The following is a 19,891-nucleotide window of genomic DNA, read 5'->3' on the forward strand; positions in this document are numbered from 1 at the left end:
GTTTTTTTGGCTTGGTTTTGTTTATGGAAAATTCAATATTGAAATGGACACCTTATTTTGGGAGGTGGAAGAAAAAGACAAAGAGTATGTAAAGCTACAAAGTCACCTGCACTTACTAATTTCCATTTTCTTTATTAAGGATTCAAATTGAATCCTCAGTCCTGGGTTTCAGGCATGCACCTAATTACTGTGATCAGATTTGTGTGCATTAGATGAAGTACAGTTTCCTTTGTATGTGGACACCAGCAGGTCACTAGGTAAATTTATAGAAAAGGATGCAAAGACCAGTTCACCAACGCTGTTACATCAGGGTGTGAGCCAACTTGCTCCAAGTCCTTTGTTTCCTGAACAATTCAGTATTGTTCTTGTTCCTGTAACTATGAAGTCCACGTAAATATATTTTTCCCCCCCTGGGATGATGTCTTATAAACAAGCTGAATTTTTTTCAAATATCATTTGTTTTCCTTCCACGGTGGGCATGCAGCTTGGAGTTATCACCTGTATGTAACCTGATATTCTGTGACTAAAAGGTAAAAATTAGGCAATTAAATTAATGAATTTAATTAAGGCACGGAGTCGGCATTGATGCTGACGGAGATGGAAAGAGTAAATGCCACAAAGAGTAAATGCCACTAGCTCCGTAACCTGTGGAAATTCCGGCGTTTCCCCGCAGTACTCAAACCTCAATTTCCTGTCTGGAGCAAGAGCTGCCCTCGCTCCCCGCCCCGGGGCGGCATCGGCAGCCCCGCCCCGCAGCGCTGGGTGTTCCCGAACCGCCCGGGAGAGATGTGCACAGTCACCGCAGGGCAGAGGAAAGGAGGGGAGTAGAGCTGCGCCTCGGCTTTGGGAACGGTACTTTTTGCTGTGGCTGTAAGTGTCCTCATCGCCCATGATTCCTTCGAGGCGGTCCTCTGAGGCATCTCTGGGGATGCTCTAATGAACATCAGGGCTGTGACAAGGGCCTGATGGTCAGAAGGACCACATTTTCTGGTTGGGAATTGCACGTTAAGTTAGAATTTAGCTCTCTGTAGTGAAGTAACTCGCTTGCAAAGACTGATTTAAGGGAAGCTGTTGCTGCCCAGGCTGTGTCGGGAGAGCCGTGCCCGAGAGAGCAGCAGCAGCAGCACAGTTCTGGCAGCAGTGGTCCTGACCCCAGCAGTGAAGTGAGCAGTGTTAGAGATGTGCCTTCGTCTCAGTGAGGCTGGGTACCCTGGGTGTGACCTGATTTTTTGGCTGCCAGGTGTCTGCACTGCTAGGTTTCAGGAGAGATGCCAGTGTAAGGGCAGCATCAGAACCAAAATATTTTGAGTCAACTTACAGCTTATTTAATTTGTGCCTTCTCTGAAGACTATTTTCTTTAGATCAACTGGATGATTTTTAAGCATACTATTTCTCCAGCAGTCAAGGTTAAAATCAGGTGGCTGAATAGTCTAATGTAACCTGACGATGAGAAGAAATGCCACAAAGCTGGCTGGGGTAAACAAATGCATGACTCACAGCTATTTGGCTTTCTAAGTCTTTTTTTTTTTTTTTTTTAGTGTTAAACCTCCTTGGAAAGAGTCTGGCTTGATATTTAAATGGAACCATGTGTAATGTTTGTGCTTGGGGGCTTATGTCAATATGCTTTTGGCAGCATTTTAATGAGCTGGATAAGAAACGAAACTACCTGTTACTCTAGTATGCTGTTTTCCTCATAAAAAGCGGAAGCTCTGTAGTTAATATAATTATGAGGTCTCTGAATTACTGGAAGCATATCTACTGACTTGTGTCAGAGTGGGCTGGGTAATGTAGTTCTGAAAATGAGAAAGTGACTGAAAAAGGAACATGGACAGTCTGCCATTCATAAAAAAGGAACTATCTAGGGATGTTATTTCCTTACTCTGTAAGGAGTTGGTTGTGCTGTGCTGGGTGAGAGGGTCTAGAGTATCCCGGCAATTGACTGCTACTTCTGAGAGCAAAGACAAAAAGTCTGGGAACTCCTATGGATGTGGAAGAAGGCTGGCAATGTGGGTTCTAGATAGTACAGTATAGAGGGACAGGGTATGAAAAATTGGACTTGTTGGTATCAGTTCCTTTCTCTCATGAGCAGTACAGCAAATGAAGGGTGAGGTCTGCTGCCGGTGTGCCAACCCCCAGCTGAATGGCTGCACATGGCATATAAAAACTGTTTCGGGGGTTGGTGGTGATTCTTCTACCATTTATTTCCTCTCAGCATTCAAGTGGTTGAGATTGGAGGCCAAGCTGTGGGGCTCAGGTTGTGAGTTTCAGGAGGGGCATCTGGCAGTGCCTACCTTTCCTGATCCCAGTGCTCAGGTGCAGCAGGGAGACCTTGGGCCATCCAGGAACAGTATTTCATAAGGGTTGCTCATTATTAGGCAGCCACTTTCTGTGAAGCATCACCAGTTCCCCCAGTGCCTCCTTTCTGGCAGCAAAATCACTTTTGTCTTCCCCTTGTGTAAAGTTGAACCCAAGTATGTCCCTTACTTCAGAGAAGAGAGATATTTATATCTCATCTGTACTCCTTTGGGAGAGTGGACCCATAGATATGAGTTACTACAGGAATCTGTCAGGAAAGCTAAAACTTGATGGCTTTTCCCAGCACAGGCTCCCTGGCACATCCCTAGCCCAAGGGAGGGGTGAGGCTGGTCCCTACCACTTCTTGCCTTTCAGCACTCAGCTGTGGGATTTTGGTCCATGTTTAATTAGCAAAAACCTCAGGTAGTGTAATAAAATGTGAAGGACTCTTTTAATCCTTGCAAAATTTAGGTTCGAAAGGATACACTTTGGATGTTATTTTGTTTCATCCCTCTGCTTAAAGGCAGCCTAAATTCAAATTTATTTTGTTCAAGGCCTTATAAAGCAGTTTACAAGATATATTACAAAGATATACAGCTGCTGCTTCTGGAACATCATGACCAGATTATTCACTCCAACACACTTAATCCCAATTTATATTGTGAATTCATGTTGCAGCATGTCACCAGTATAGCACAAGGGATTCATGCACCTGTTTTTGTTGAACCAAAATGAATTCTGTAATGGACTTCTACTTGCTGAAGTACTTTACTTCTTTTTTTTTTCTTTAATTCTATGTAATTTTAACTCCATTACAAAGAAATAACATTAGCCTTCATTTGTATTAGTGGGAGCTAAATGCAAAAACCTTCACTTTTCCCTGCTATGTTGATGCCTAAGAAACCAAGGAAAAAAGACTCCAGGCCAAATTAGGTAGGAGATAAGATAAGAGAGCAGAAGTTTTAATGAGCCCCCAGGCTCCAGGAATACAAACCCACATGTACACACTTCAACTCAGGTGTTACAATTTTTATAACGATGTCCATCCAATCCCTGCTTGTCCACTCCCCAGTTCTGCCCCGTTCCGCAGAATTGTCCATGTTTTACATTCCTGGGGCAGGCATTAGGGTAGAAGACTAAACAACTAACGGACTTAACGGAGTTTTGATATGGGAAGGGGGTTTGATATGTACAACTGTTAGGCTCCTGCCGTTACTTCTACTGGAAAATACTGATAGAAGATATAACATCATGAGAAACACACTACAGGTACATTTAAAATCTACATAACTACTACTAAAATCTATAAAAGTTAAAAAAAATCTAAAAAAATTAAAAAATCAAAAAACTCAACAATGTAAGTAATGTTTCAATGACCGTTCTCTATACTTATTTTAAAAGTGCTACTAGAACTAGTAGCAACTAGCTGTAGGCAAAGCCACGTTTTATTACACTGACATGAAAATGTAGGCTTCAGTTTATTGCTCTGTGCAACCTAGGCAGGTGGGACCAACAGGGAAGTGTTCACAGCACCAAGCCTGACAGAGTTCAGAAAGCATTCGGACATGCTCTCAGGCACGTGGTGTGATTCTTGGGGCTGACTTGTGCAGAGCCAGGAGCTGGATGTTGATGATCCTAGTGGGTCCCTTCTAACTCAGGAGATTGCATGACGCTATGGGCACATTTTCTGAGTGACTGGTCTTCCTGTATCTACTGCTTCTTGACTGAAGTTTCGCCAGGTGGGAATTTCACCACATGTGACAACCTGGCAGAAAAAAAAAAATAAATTGTGCAATATAAAGGTTGACAAAAGTGAGTTTTTGTTCCTCGTTCCTGTGGTGTTTCAGAGTTTTATGTTATTGCACAATCTTTGTAAATTTTCCAGATGAAAAGCAGGGCATGACTGACAATGTGTGATGACTGAATTGGAGGTAATAGGAGTCTAGATAAAAGGCAGCGGAAGAATAGAGACAATTTTAATTAAAAAAATAATCTTAACTATTCTCTTTAACATCATGTCTGATGAAATGGGGGCTGAGCTTTGTAAAATCTTTGTTGCTTTTCTAGCTATAGAGCAGATCAACACTTTCTAAATCCTAGATTGTACAATGGCATATATGTGTGGTTGTAGGGACAATAAAAGATTCTGGACTACTATAAAGCCTTTATTTTAAATAAATCTTATGATTCTGTCTTTCCTTTTACCAAAGGGTTTAGTTGTAATTCTCAACATTTCACTGAAGGTCAGGTAGCTGGAACATCTCACAGTATAAGCTGATCTTTTGCTAGTTTAAATAACATTGTTTATTCTTTTTTAATTTGTGATACTCCTACAAGCTGGTAGTTTTGTCAACATAATTAATATGGTCATGTATTAAACTTGTCACTCTACAGCATAAACTGTGAAAACAAGTTTGAGTTTTGTAGTTTGGATGTGTTCTTTCAGATTTTTAAATCAAATATATAATTGTAAATAGAAGAAAAAAATACTGAGAAAGGATGGCTTTAAGTGGCTTTTGTTTAATTTATTAAACAAAGAGGATTTTGTGTAGGTTTTGGGAAATGAGCTAGTTCCGTGCCGTCCCAGAACCAATAAACACCATTCCACAATATCTGCTTTTGTTCTGGGAGTGAAAACAGGAAGGAATTACTTTCAGTTTCAGTTTCATTCCCAGCTTTGAACGCCGGTCTTCATTGAACTGAAGTAGTTAGAAGATCCATAACAGACAAAATATATTACTAGTTTAAATTAAACTGGATTATTTTTGAAGAGGAACTAGGTTTATTTTTTTATTTTAAAGCTTTTGATTCTATTAAAAATTAGTGCCTATTCCATTCTTTTTTAGACTTCCCCTGAGACTTAAAAGAAGTATCTCTCAAGGTTGGTACTGCTATTAGTAAATATTCTTTCTGGTGTGGTGTGTGTTTCTGTTTGGAGGGATGTATGTGTTTGTTTGTTTGTTTGTGTTTTGTGGGGTTTTTGGTTTGTTTTGTTTTTGTTTTAATTCCTTTGGCAACCTGGAAGAGTAGAAGGAAAAAGACAAGCAGTTGGCCCTTTCACTCATGGTGTTCTGCTTAGCATCTCACTCCCCTGTGTGAGCCCACCTTTTTTATCTTGTGAAGGTGAAAACTGGATAGGTGTTATTTAGTAGTACCACTTCAGAAGTGGAATAGTTTTAAAAGAACAGAGTAGGGGGTAGTGTGGCAGCATGGCTGCTCCAGTATTTACCCAGCAGGTTTTGTAGTCAGCATCAATACACTGAACCAGCTGCTCTGAAATTACTGCAGTAATTTGTTCATATGAATTGCATGATGTTTCTGAATGGCTACACAGTGGAGTCTTGCACATCCCAATGCTTTCCTCTGACCTAGGGATGATTTTGGGATACTCAAAGCATGAATGCAGGCATAGATAATTCAGATTTATGTGGTGATGGAGACATAGCTTAGAAGGAAGCTGAGACATTTAAGGTTATTTTACCTTGTATTTGTAATTCAGCTTTCCCATATGGTTTAGACAGGCAAATATCTTTTATCAGTAATAAATAGAGAACACTGAATAACTCTTTTGTGAAATTATATATTAAAAACATCGTGAAATAAAAATGTTCTTTTGCAGAACAACTGTAAGCAAGCAGATCCCCATGATGCAAGGTGAGTAAAAAATAAACAAAATGTCATCTTTTGTTAACATCAAAGATAGCATGGGTCCTTCCAAGGTATTCAAGCAATATTAGCTTAGCTATTAGTTTACCTTCTACTTATATGAAATATGTATGAAAGTGTTAAATTGAAATTTTAATATTGAATATTTTACAAAACAAAGAGCTTACATTTTCAGTTCTTGATTTCTGGAGTGATATAAAAATAATAAATAAGTAATCTTGAAGTTCAAGTTATTTGTGCTTAAAAACTGAAGTTGGTAAATGTTTTTAAATTCATAGACCTCCCAGTGTGCTGGTGAGGTAGTACTACAGTCTGAACTTGAAGAAGTTGGGAGAAACTGTTTTACATAGAGGGGAGTGGCTCATTTCCATGTTCGGTACTGGAAGGCAGCCTGTCAGTTTCCTGGTAATGCTTGGATTTAAAACTTCCTTCTAAATATCAGTGAACAAAGGCACCTCTGGTGCAGACAGAGTGAACTAATCTTGCTTGAGCAGGGCTTGGACTAGGTGATCTCAAGAGGTCCATTTTGAACCAAATGATTCCGTGACTTATTCATGACATCATGGGCAATACCTGCCTTTTTTTCTGAGCTTTAAGGACCAGAACTCCTTTAAGTTATACTGATGTTTAATGTACACACTGTTCATAAATATGAGCTTGATGTACAGTTTTTGTTATACAGAAAAGAGCTGCCTAATTTATGTGTGTATTCTGGAAAAGGGGGCAGTGTTGGGGATCTTTCTGCCTAGGGTAGGAGGAAAAGATCAATACTCAGAGAGTATATTCCATTCTTCCAGGACCTCAACCTGCCACAGCACCTGGAGTCCCCTTTGGCTCCCCTCAGCACGTCCCTGGGCCTTACCAAGGTAGGTTGCTTGGTCACAGACCTGTGATACTATTAGGAAATAACCATGGGGAATATGGGGTTGTACAAGTGTGATCATCTCCAATTTACTGCTATTCATTCTATAAAGTTTCTTTTAATTTCTGCTTTGCTGGAAAGTAATTTCTTTCTTTTTTGAATGTATGCTGAGCAGTACCAACAGCAGTAGGAGTTAAAAATGTCAGATATTCTCCTGTAGTCGCTGTGGGGAGTTTGCTAGGGAGGTGTTTTTGATCAAACTTCCCTGCTAGGGAGGTTAACTGATGCAAAGCAATTAATGTGTGGCAGCTTCTTACTGATGATCAGATTTTTTTAATTGTTATTTCAGTATTTCACTTTATTTTTCTCAAGAAATCCAGAACTGAAGAAAATTGTTTTCCTCCTGCAGTTCTGCTGGTCCATGTATTCCATTCCCATTTCTTGCTCTGTTGCTGTACTTAGCATGTGGTTATACTTTATACTTTCCCTCACTTGCTCTTCTCCTTTTCTTTCTTATTTTCTGTTCTACATTCAAAATGCAACGCTCCTAAACAGCTTCTCTTGTTCTGCCAATGACTGCTTTCTGAAGCACCGAATCACAGTGTGCAATATCTAACAATCAGGCTCAAACCATAAATTACAGATAAAATGCAAAATGTTTGGCCTAAGTTACTGTGCTGTTCATAAGTTAAAGCTTTTGCATCTTGCAACAAGGCAATCTGAGGTCTGTAAGTACAGCTGGCATCAGCAAGGAATGAACATTCACTGCCTGTGCCATGAAGGTCACGGGAGCATTTTTATTTTGAATAATTGTATGTGCACACACTTGCACACAATAGCAGTAGATAATTTATGTGTAAGCCTCAGACATAAAAGTGATTTTGTATTCTCAAAGGGTGGATTCTTCTCTGGGGTGAGCTGACCACCTATGAATTTTAAACCACAGCTGTTTACATCACCCAGTACTGACCTGGTTATGGCCACAGCCTGATCTTTCACATGTAACAGTCCATGTATTGTAACACAATGTGAAATTTGGTGCTGAACTGGTGTGGGCTAAAGATAAGTCTACAAGTCAGTATCTCGAACTATTTGTACAGCTCCACAAAAATAACTCTTTGTGCCTTCTGCACTGTGCTCACTTCTGAGTAAAAGTGAGTAAAATCCTCTGTGTAAGACTGAAAGCCTGTCTACCTACCAGAAGGTATTAAAAAAGGGGAAAAAATACAGTTGTTGTTCTGTAACTTTCACTCTCAACTTCCGCAGTTTCAGCGACAAGGGTAGAGGAAGGCAGGACTCTGAGCCCAGGGGGACAAGGGATGGGCCGTGACACCAAGGCAGTGCTGCCTGTGCCATCTGCTGGGCTGCTGAGCACTTACACCCTGCAGTGCTCCCTGAGAGCTTGTCTTCTATTCAGCACCAGTTGGAGACCTGACATTCAAAAAACGTGGAACTCTTTCCTCCTTTACTACGCACCTCCTCTGTGAAGGAGTTGTGCGTTTTCTGGGTTTTGACAGAGAATCCATTAAACAAATGGGAAAGTGCAGTTTTTAGGTCACAGACTTCTGGTTTGAAAACTACAGATGATCTTTGCTAAAAGGGCATTTCCTTTCATGTAAGTAGAAGGTGTCATTTCAGGAAAACTTTATCTTAAAATTACTCATTTGCTCAACTGACAACTTGTAAATGCCAGTGCTTTTCTTGGAATTTAAAGCCTTCTGTCTTTTCTACTTAGAAATAACCTTCATTCATTTATTTCTAATTTTTGAATTGCCTGTCTTTATGTGAATGATATTTCTGCTATATTCAAGAATGCTGCATTTATTTATTTTGTTTGTTTTTTTTTTCTGAGACATTAGAACTTCCCAATCCAGTGTAACTTCCTTCATGAAGGTTGTTGTATTCATAACTGAAATATAGAAGGTATAAGGATCTCCATAGTTCAAAACAGTGAACCAGTTAATCTTTTGAAGATCAACGGGGTAATTCTTTTTCAGTATCTAACTCTCATAACTGTCTCTCTCTTACCATGCCAAATGTCTCAGGTGCAGGGAACTATGGCTTCCAAGCACAGCCCATGGGATTCCCAGGCGGACCTGCTTTTCCACCTGTCCAGAACCAGCCCGTCATGCAGGGGGGGACAATTTGGATGCCTATCCCTCCTTCTATTCCCAACTGCCCTCCTGGACTGGAATACCTCACACAGGTACCTGCACCTTTCCTCCTTCCAGAGATGGGGTATTCACTTGGGAAGCAGCCTGCATCCATGAAAAGGCAAAATAAAGCATCTGACTGTGTTGCAGCTGTGTGGGTTGCTGCTTTTGGGCTGCTAAGCAAAGCCTCAGATGCATCTCTGAGTGTGGAGGTGCCTGTTATGGCTCTAGCACTTGTCCAAGTAAGATGCTAAAGGATGAGGGGCACAGGACTATCGTACACCCTTCCCGTTCCTGAAGCTACTGTTCGTGAGATGTAACATGATTTGGCAAGGTGTATACAACAAATATCTGTAATATAGGCAACAATAGAACATTAGAGGTGCTTAATTTTCTACATGATGCTTTTTTCACACCACTTCATAATGTTGTTAGTAAAGTGCTAGTCAGACTTCACAACCTAGAGAATGCTAATAGCAAAATTGTTTCCATATTATAGATATGTCCTTGTACTATAAAATACAGTTCATCTCATCACTGGCAAGATTAACACTGCATATTGTTGCAAGTTCTGCAAATTGCTGAAAAAGAAAAGCAATGATGAGGAGAGGCTGATTTTCCCTGAATTTCCCTCAGAGCTGAGCAGTAGCTGAGCTTCCGCTCTAAAGTGTCTCAGTTTCCTTCTTTTGTCTGCATGGAGGCTCTGGGACCTGTGATGTCGGATCTCTGTCAGGCTCCGAGTCCTGAAAGGAGCACAGGCATGTTAGTCCTGCATGCTTGTAACCAGACCATGGGTACAGCTCCTACCATCAGCTCCAGTGCTCTGGAACACTGTTCTGCTGAACTGACAGTGGACAGGACAAGGAGGGGGTGTGAACTACTCCCACAGCTTTATTGGTAGATGATCTGCCTCTATACAATGTATTGATCCACAAATTTTCATTCTGAAATGAAACAGCAATGGCTCTTAAAACTACATTTCTCTTAGTTACAGCTTGTTAACTATTTATTCTGTTTAATTTTTGAACCATGGACAGATTGACCAGATATTAATTCATCAGCAAATTGAACTTCTTGAGAGTAAGTACAAAGTATTTAAATCTAATAATCCCAAAGACAGTAAAGTTTAGACTTTCTTTAACACTAGGTATTTAAGGTGGATCATCACCTTTCGCTTTCCTGCCTCTGGTAACCTGTCTCAGTTCCTGCAGAAGCTATGGAGGAGAGGAAGGAGAAATTAAGAGGGAAGAGGATTTTAAGCAGGTTCTATACAGCAATGAAACTGAATAATCTTGGTAGCTAGTTATAGATAAAGTCACACATTTCTAATACTATTAATTTACAATGATTTCTACTCTCCTCTCTTCCCTACTTAAAGATCTTTTCTGTCATATCCCACCTAATTCCATAGACTGGCATGTGGCTTTGATGCTGTTTACAGGCAATCCTGCTGTTTTAGCAAACTCAATGGCTTTTTTTCTGTTCCCTTCATTCCGTTCACTTTAAGAACATCAAAGTCATGTTATCATTGTCTTTCAAATAGAAGAAATAAAATGGACCATACATCTCAGCTGACACCCAATGTTACTGTATTTTCTTTCCATAAAACTTAAAAGAGTGCTTTCATTTGTTATAGAAATTAATTAAAATTTCTCTCCTGGTTCTTGTTGCTTTCAATGTGCGCTGCTGTGAATCTTGACTGTGAGGCTTTTTAGTGGCCTTCTCATTCTGAACATATTTGTGCCCTTTTCTGGCTTCACCCCCAGATTCACAAGTGTTTTTAATTCTCATCTGTTCAGCTCTTCCCTGAGAATCTTCCATGCTGTTATTGGTAACTGTGGTGCTTGTCTCTGGCAGCAGGTGTCCATGTCTGGTGGGGGGGGAAAGGGGACTAGTGGAAATCTCCGTGCTCTTTCTGCCTGTCCTTGTTCATGGTAACTTCTCTCTGAACTTCTTCATCAGGCTTCTCTGCTGCAGGGTCCTTCCTCCCGTTACCCTTTGCCAGCAGCTGCCTCTGAAGGACTTTGAGCGAGGCTTGCCTTCCCAAAGGGTAACTGTGGAGTTAGCAGGGAGAGATTTCTGACCAGACTTCTCCTATTTTTCAGTTTTGACTGGCTTTGAAACACAGAACAAATATGAGCTCAAGAATGCACTGGGGCAAAGGGTGTACTTTGCAGCAGAGGACACTGACTGCCTTACCAGGAATTGCTGTGGGCCATCACGACCCTTCACCATCCGGATTATAGACAACATGGGCCGTGAGGTGATAACGCTGCAGAGGCCTCTCCGCTGTTCTTCGTGCTGCTGTCCCTGCTGTTTGCAGGAGGTGAGTTGCTGCCTCTCACCGCCTTCCTTCAGATGGCACAGAGACCTCCTATGCAGTTTTAGATGAGGTCTTGGATCAGGAGGTGAGGTGAAACAAATCAGGTTTTGCCCGTATGTTGTGGAAAGAGAGATTGGTGGGATTTATGCGTGGGATTCTTAGTCTGGGAAGAAGGAAGTGTGCTGCAACACTTGGACTCACCCCGGACATTTCCGATTACGGTAATGAAAAATCTGATTGAACAGCATGTCAGGGAACTTGTGGCTAGTGCTGAAATCTGCACTGAAGGTGGACTTGGAATGGAAAAGTAAGACAATGGCTTTCATAAAATAACAGCTAGATTTTTCGTTCTACAGCTGTGAAAGCTACAGTGAAATTCAATTCACGAGATCATGAGTTTTTTTAATGATAACATAATTCTAGGATGATTCAACTTCTGCAACTTTAAATCTGAACCTACTTAGAACTATTACTCAGGGATTTGTAGTAGCTGCACCCTCTAATGTCTTCACTTACTGTATTTCTTTCACTGGACTTTGATGTTTATACTGTAGATGCATAGCTTGTGTCTCTTACTGTTTTCTTGAAGGCAAAAGTTGAATTTGAGGTCTGCGATCTGAGTGCAGTCTTCTGAAAACACTCACAAAAAATTGCATGCAGGTCATGCATTGAAAGGCCAGATTGTAGTGGAAAAATACATTTTGGTTTCTTTGTATGCTGTTGTGGGTTTTGTTCACAAGCATATCAAAGCATGAACACTCACTTGGAGGTTTTCTCTTTCCTGCAAAGGTGGAAGTTCAGGCACCTCCAGGAACAAGAGTTGGTTATGTTGTCCAGAATTGGCATGCCTGCCTGCCAAAGTTTACAATTCAAGATGAGAAAGGAACGGATATACTGAAAATTACTGGCCCATGTGTTGTCTGCAGCTGTTGTGAGGATGTTAATTTTGAGGTATGAAAAGCTAAAAATTGTTTGCATGTATCTGTTTTCAGATAGTAACTTGATAGTAGTTTGTGGCTCAACTTATACAACAGTTCAGTTGACAGGTAATATATTAAGTAATTAGTACATAATCTTTTAATGCTGGTATAATCAACTCACTTCTCTAGATATCTAAATTACTCTAGATAAAACAGACAAAATACCAGAAATTACATCTTAAAGCCACTCATTCATGATCAGTGAGAATAATTCCCTGTGGCTGCACACAAATTAGTTAATTAAAATATTGAGGACCAAAGTCTTTTTGAATGTATTATGTTAGGCCCTAATAAAAAATATTATTCTCAGCTGTATTAGGTATTTATTGAAATGACTTTCTACAATCACATATTTAATAATTTAATAATCATTCAATGAACTAGTAAATCAAGATAATTTAAACCTAAAATATAGAGTCGAATGACTGAGAAGTTGCAATTTTCACTTTAAATTAATAGTGATTAATGCACATTAAGTAGTAGATATACTAGCCTACCATTTAATATTTAAAATAATGTTGCAAAGGGTTACTGAAGTAAATTTAGTATGATTTTATTTTGGGAACTAGTCTTTCAGATGACCCAGAAGACTGGACCTAACTTCAGGAAACATAATGTCGACAAAGGGCTAATCTCTGCTTTGGAACGGAAGAATGTAGTTTGTTTAATTTTCACTTGAGCAGTTCCTGATAAATGGAAAGAGAAAATAATTCACCCTCTTGGCTAACAGACAACACTTCCAGGAGAGTGTGTGTGTGTGTGTGCGCGTGTGTGTGGTAGCTGTCTCCCAGCACATTGAACTTGCAGTCAGATTCAGAATTAAGTTCATGGCTGTGCTACTAAAGAATGACTTTCTGATAGTCTGATTGCCTTTTGGTACAAACACTTGCATTCAGTAATCACATTAATTCATATAACATAGTCTGAAGCTTTCAAATGGATCTACCCTGAAATGGATTTGGGAATATTATGAATGAAAAATTTCATGATGTTGTTTTGATTTTATATTAAACCAGGTGAAGTCTCTGGATGAGACTTGTACTGTTGGGAGGATTTCTAAGCATTGGACTGGGTTTGTGAAAGAAGCCTTTACAGATGCAGATAACTTTGGAATCACATTCCCAATGGACCTTGATGTGAAAATGAAAGCTGTTATGATTGGAGCTTGCTTCCTTATTGTAAGTCTGTTGTTCACTAATATTTGAACAGGAACTAACTTTTTCATCTTCATGTTCTGATTGTACTGGTAAAGGATTTGATTCTGAGCTCCTTGAAGTGGGTGACAGCTTCTGAACTTCAACGTGTAAAACTGACCATAAAAGGCAATACAGAATTATTTTAGATAATAAGCTTGTTCCAGACTACATGAAGTGCTAATTGTATTTAAGAAGAGCTTTGTATATAATGGGACTGAAAAAACCTGTAGAGGGAAGACTCCTTACAGACTCAGTAGCAGAAGAAAGCAAGTTTATATGAATGTTGAAACCAGAAAAATACAGATCAGCAGTAGCCAAGAGACCCATGCAAAGCCAGAGCAGCCTGCTGAGCTGGTGGACAGTTGAATGCTGCAGCCAGCTCGTCCTGACTCTTCTTGGAAGTAAGTGAAGCACTGAGCTGAGCAGGACTAAATGCTCTCAGAGGAGTAGTTTCCAAATGGAGAGGCCACTGTGGAGGCTAAGCATGTTGAACTTGTTAGAGCACTTCTCAGCTATACTCAGAGTCTACTGTGTCAATATTGCAGTGCAGTTCTCTTTGCTCTTTGAAAACAGGGTGCAACACACTTGTGTTTCCACTTACCTGTGCAATTCTGCATCGGTATAATTTCAAAACGTGCACTGCTTCTGTGCTGGCAGGGCTGCAGAGGGGGAGGAAAGGGGTATGTGAAGCACCTTGAGTGTGGGAAGGTCTCACCAGCCTCTAACAGGCCTGTGCACAAACCAGGCTTTGTTTAGCTGTGTGTGTTCTTGTGCATCAAGTACAGCATTAGTGAGTTTGAGCAAGCCAGGACTCCAAGCACAGAAAACGGGCCCCCCACATGTAAACTTAATCATTATTACAATGGAATCCAGTTTGAGGTAAAATGAAAGAGACTGAGTCAGGTTGAACAAAGCCAGGGCAAGAATCCCAAGTAAAGGATCACTAGCTTTGACTAGTGATAAAAGTTTCCATGTTGGTCTTTCACCATCTCTCTCTGTGGGTGTCTCGTGCTGAGAGACCCAAGTGATGAGGTCATGGCAACAGGCACCCCCACCTTCTTATCATTTGAGGTTTCAGAGAGGAAGGTGAACACCTTGCAGAGTAGCCAGGAGATCTCTGAAATAAGAACCACATTAAGTATTTGTTTGTTTGCTTTTTTTTGCCCCCTAAGGACTTCATGTTTTTTGAGCATGGTGCTGATAAGAACCAGCGATCGGGAGTTTGGTGATGAAATCTAGAAGTTTTATATAGAAGAAAGAAGAACCTGGATGTCCCAACTTCCCAGTGAATTGCAGAGCTCCAGTAAGAATGTGAGAAATGTACATATTACAGTTACATTTCTAGAAGGGAAAAGCTTTATGATCTTATTTTTCTTGGTTTTAGTTTTTTTTTGTACTCTGATGAAATAGTTTGTAGTGTTGAAATAAAAATCCTTTATCTGCACAGGTGAATACTGTGATTTGTAGAAATATGTGGCAACCTTTTTATTCCCGAGAGATTTGGAACTGTAAAGTAACTACTTATAGTAATACTTTAATTCCTAAAAAAGAGGACTACTTCTATATTCAATATTAATGTTAGCAGTGAGCCTAATAAAGAGATGCTGATCTTTTCCTGTGTATCCTTTGGTAGTTTTGCCTTGGTGTTCACATCCTGTAGTTTTCAACTTCTTATCCAAATATATCAAATATATACATTCAAAACAATGTAATGGATGTGAAAAGAACTATCTGAAATCAGTGTAAAATTGTATTAATTTGGTGTATTGGATCTGGCTTCGTTTTGCCACAGCTGCCCTCCCAGTGCTGTGCTTTGTGTTGGTAGCTGGAAAGGTGTTGATAACACATCAGTGTTTTGTCTACTGCTGAGCAGAGCTGGCACGGCATCAGTGCTGTCTCTCAACATTCCAGCCCCCATCATTAGGCTGGGAGTGGGTAAGATCCTGGGAGGGAACAGAACTAGACCAGCTGACCCAAATTGACCAAAGGGATATTCCATACCATATGATGTCAACTCAGATATAAAAGCTAAGAAAAGGAGGAGGAGGAAACAGGGGCATTAATGTTTGCCTTCTGGACCAACTGCTACCTGTGCTGAAGCCTTGCTTCCCAGGAAGTGGCCAGACATCACTTGCTGTAGAAGAAAGAAGAGAATTAGAAGAATATAGTTGTTTTTTTTCTCTTTGTGCGCACACAAACTTTCACTTTTGCTTTAGTAAACTGACATGTCTCAACCTATGAATCCTTTTCCATCTTATTTTCTCTTCCCTATGCAGCTGAGAAGGAGGTGTGATAAAGTGGCTTGGTGTGCAACTGGCATCCAGCCAAGGTCAGCCCACCACATCTGGTGATAAATATGTTGTCAAGTATGACTCCTAAGTGTTTCCTGATTTTGGTTGTTTAAAGTTTATATTTTCAGTAATAGAAGTTAGAGGAGACAGGAAATATATATGTCCGTGTTTGCTTCTGTTTAATAATCCTTTAGTAATTGCTTTGTGCTTGAGTGTGTCCTGAGGCAAGGAAAAACTAGTTAGTTACTTTTCTGTTTCTCCAGTTATCTTTCCTCCTCATTTTTTCCATGGTTTTCATGGATTTTAAGTCTGCCTGCTGGTGTGAGGGTGCAGGAATAATGAACAGAACAATTCCACTTCAAAAGCAGACACATGAAATGTGTATATTATGCCTTTTTAAAGTTAGCTTCTGCTGCTAAAGTTCCTTGTATGTGGAATTGCTGGAGGTGCATTTTTAATTCATCAACACTATTCTTAGGGAATTAATTTATTATTGTTATTTTGAAAAAATTTTGTGCTTTAATAACCAGCTATTAATGAGATATCAGAAATTCAGTCTCACTAAAATCTGCTAAAAGTTTATGATTGCTTGAATAAGGAATAGCTACATATATTAGAAATCAAAGTAAAAGACCCAGGACCAGACCTGTCCTCTAGGGATTCATATGGGTAAGTACACCATTATCACCCCTGCAAAGGGGTGACACACAGCTTCAGTTCTGCCTGTAGCTCTGAAGTCCCAGGCTCAAGCACATTTGATAGCTGACTTCAGCAGGGAGCGGAGTTACTCAAATAAATATTCCATAAAGATTGTTTTGGAGATATTTGAAAGTACCTATTTACTTCCATAGCAAGTGCTGCATAGAGTTTAAATTTACAATTTGCATTAGAGTGAGGTCTATGGCTGTTTGACAAAAGGTTTGAATAATACTTTGCAAGTAAGCAAAGCAGGGATCCCTTTGCCCATGGTAAAAAGAACCTTGGTATCATAAATTCATCCACTGTCAATAAACTGGGGAATATATGCAAATTTAAGTAAGGTATTAGGAGCTTGGGCTAATACAACATAACCAGGAGACTTTATTTTCATTCCTCCAGGTAATTAAATTTTGTTTGTTCAAATGTTGTTCTTAGGTATTCAGCATAAGTCCTGAAAACTCCATTGCCTCAACAGTCTTGCACATGAAATTACAAAGGAAAAATCATGTACCTCTCTGCAGAGCAGTAAGGGAAGAATGCGAGAACGTTAATGGTTAAGAATGATCAGCTTCACGTCAAGATGTGGTGGAAAAAAATGTTGCAACTCTCATATCTTAAGGAGAATTTCAGTTGCAAACAGTAACAATTCTGTGAAATATAATCAAAGCAAAGATATCTGTGCTTAAAACAGGTTTCTCAAATACAGTGAATCCCAACAATGAAGTTGTGCTGTTGCCATTTAGATTTTTGGATTTTATGCTGCTGAAGTCTAGTAGTCAAATTACTCCAGCTTGTTCCTTTACCATATATTTAGCAAAATTAGTAAATAAGGTGAAGAATTAGATAACCCAAGAGAAAAAGTATGCAAATCCAGCTAAGGAGTAAGAAGTAGAAGCTAAGGATCTTAGATTTGCCAGAATTGTGGTAAGAACAGGAAAGAAGTTCTGCAATCTCAGATCATAAAATGATAGAGAGAGCATTGGACTAGAGGAACTTGCCATTGGTTTGGTAACTGAATAGCTCTGATGCTGGTTACACACCTCATAAACTGTTGTCTTGTGAAACAGTTCATGGTCTCTTATGAAGGCAAAAATATTGCATGGGAAGTCCTAACTAAAACTATCAAGGGGTAACTCTTTAGTTAACCAAATGGTATCTTATCACCTTTGTAATCTCACTTTTTTTTCTATTGCTATTTAGTTGAAAAATGCTTAATCCTTAAATTTTACAAGAACTTTGGGAGACTTTCTCATTTCTGAAACTGATTGTGCTAAATGCAGAATAAATAATTCTTTGAGCCATCTTTCTTCATTTTGAAAGAACCCGTAACAGCATCCATATTTAATAAATCACCAGACCAGAACTCTCCACTCTTCATCTATCAGATTGTAAGCAATAGAGTGATTTACCCCCCATCCATAAATCCAGACTTTGGAAAACATTAGAAGACTTTCAGCATGCCACCTGTTATTCCACAGCATCTCAGTGAGATGGAGCTGTTACATAAAACCTTTACAGAGTGAGATTTGCAGATGGATTTCTCTAGTTCGGTTAATGATCTTTCCATCTGTATCATCCCTGTAAGTTTTTAATTTCCAGCTGCATCAGGAGATGCAGTCACTTAATGAAACCCCAGGGTCTATATAGCACAGAAAGACATAATTTATATGATGTTTCTCAGTAAAAAAAGCACAGTTAATTCTGGTTTCCAGAAACCAAAATTATAAGTGTAAACAAAAAAAAAATTACTCCTTTAGTCATAATCAAGATTGGTTTTTTGCTAATTGAAGAGAGAGAATAAGCTTGCTAATTGAAAAAGAGAAGGAGCATTGTTTTAAAGTACATTGTCTAACAGTTGGTCTTTTGAAAACATTTTAATTCATATTTGCAAAACTCATAATAAGGTCTCCTTGGGTCTTTTTGTTGACCCAAGGGCAGCCCTTACATCCCTCACATACTTCATGTTGGTTTTACTAAAAAGAATAACTTTGACCAGGAGCTGAGAGTCGAGAAAGACTGCACAACAAAAGGTGAGTCAGGGAAGGAGAAAACAACTGTTTTTCCTGAACTGAATTTATCTCGTTTACTGTAGGTACAGGTACATTGGAAATATGAGTGATAATAGAGAAAATCAAATCTATGTTCAAGGGAATTTATTGAAAAATAGCATGGCTAAAGTGTTTGACTACTAATGGGCATTGTATGATATGGATAGTTATAATTTGTGACAGGAATACTTATGAAACTGATAAATGGTAAAGGTAAAAGCATGATGCAGGGATGGAGTTGTGGAACCAGAGAAACTTGCAGATAAGGGAACCTCTCATGATCAGGGCAAGGAAACAGGTACAGGTTGCATGCAGGGGAAACCACCACTACACTACAAGATGAAGAAGCCATGTCAAGCAAAAAGCAATTATGTGACTGGATCTTAAAATTAGTGAGACAGGAGATTAAAAAAAAGTACAAGAGCACCACAGAAAACAGCAAGAGGTCAGAGGGAGAGAATAACAAAGAAAAAAGTGCAGCTCTGTTGGGGTGGAGGGAAAAGCCCAGCTAGTGGAGAATTCTGTTGGATTGGATCAGGGCTTTATGTGTTCTTTCATGATATATATGCTTATGTACTGACCAGATTGCTCTAAGGCTCTAGTAACTCCCTGTCACCATTCACAGGGAGACTTCCATACATTACTGATTTTGGTCTGGAGAGAATTTATCTTCTGTTCTATAGATATATTTGACCTATCCCTTAGTTCTAGTTTATTTACGTGTTTTACCTGATAACACTTCATTAATGACACTGTTATTAAAGACAGCGGTGATGATTAAGTATACATGAGAGCATTGCAGCACACCAAAGAGGGAGAAGAGATGAAAACAGGGATATATGACTGTGTCTCCTATTTTTCGATGGGTGGCAGTGTTAGCACAGAAATTATTTTTTCACTGCTTAAAACCTGGCTATGAGATCCACAGGCGGTTTGCTTAGATGTCATTCTGATTTTCTTAGTGGAAGAATTTCAGATTACACTATGTCCAAAGTATGTATTCCCTACATGAGTGTGGAAAGCTCGATGTGTCTTTCCCACCCAAGCAGTAAAATCCTAAGCTTCAAATGCAATTATGCACCACTAGGAAAATTAAAAAATGTGCATGAAAGTATGTTAAACCATGATTGATTTAGAATACTTAGACAAAATACTGTGTAATGTCCTTAAAGTTGCATTAGGCTTGGTAAATGGTATAATTTGGAATTGGACTATGATTTCTGACAGAATTTACTACTGAAAGCAAAAAGTTATTAATATACCACAGCAGGGTACATCAAAGCAAACAGGCTGATTTCATTGCTGCTTTAATGTCACTGATTTATGTCTGAGGGGCATTTAGCCCCCTAGACATGAGATAGGCTCAGTGTGCATGGCT

The 19,891-nt window shown here is 39.4% G+C and overlaps 1 protein-coding gene across 1 annotated transcript; it reads left to right on the forward strand.

Annotated features, from left to right (window-relative positions):
• The first annotated feature begins 800 nt into the window (after nt 1–800).
• PLSCR1 (phospholipid scramblase 1) lies at nt 801–15,097 on the forward strand. The gene is made up of 10 exons (XM_008925288.2): nt 801–870; nt 5,142–5,176; nt 5,915–5,949; nt 6,759–6,827; nt 8,869–9,029; nt 10,014–10,056; nt 11,082–11,302; nt 12,089–12,250; nt 13,296–13,457; nt 14,648–15,097. Exons 3-10 carry the CDS (start codon nt 5,940–5,942, stop codon nt 14,702–14,704), a joined length of 885 nt encoding a protein of 294 aa, XP_008923536.2. The 5' UTR covers nt 801–870; nt 5,142–5,176; nt 5,915–5,939; the 3' UTR covers nt 14,705–15,097.
• The last annotated feature ends 4,794 nt before the right edge of the window (nt 15,098–19,891 follow it).

This window comes from Manacus vitellinus, unplaced genomic scaffold (assembly GCF_001715985.3).
Source record: "Manacus vitellinus isolate BGI_N305 unplaced genomic scaffold, ASM171598v3 scaffold_29_pilon, whole genome shotgun sequence".
NCBI lineage: Eukaryota > Metazoa > Chordata > Aves > Passeriformes > Pipridae > Manacus > Manacus vitellinus.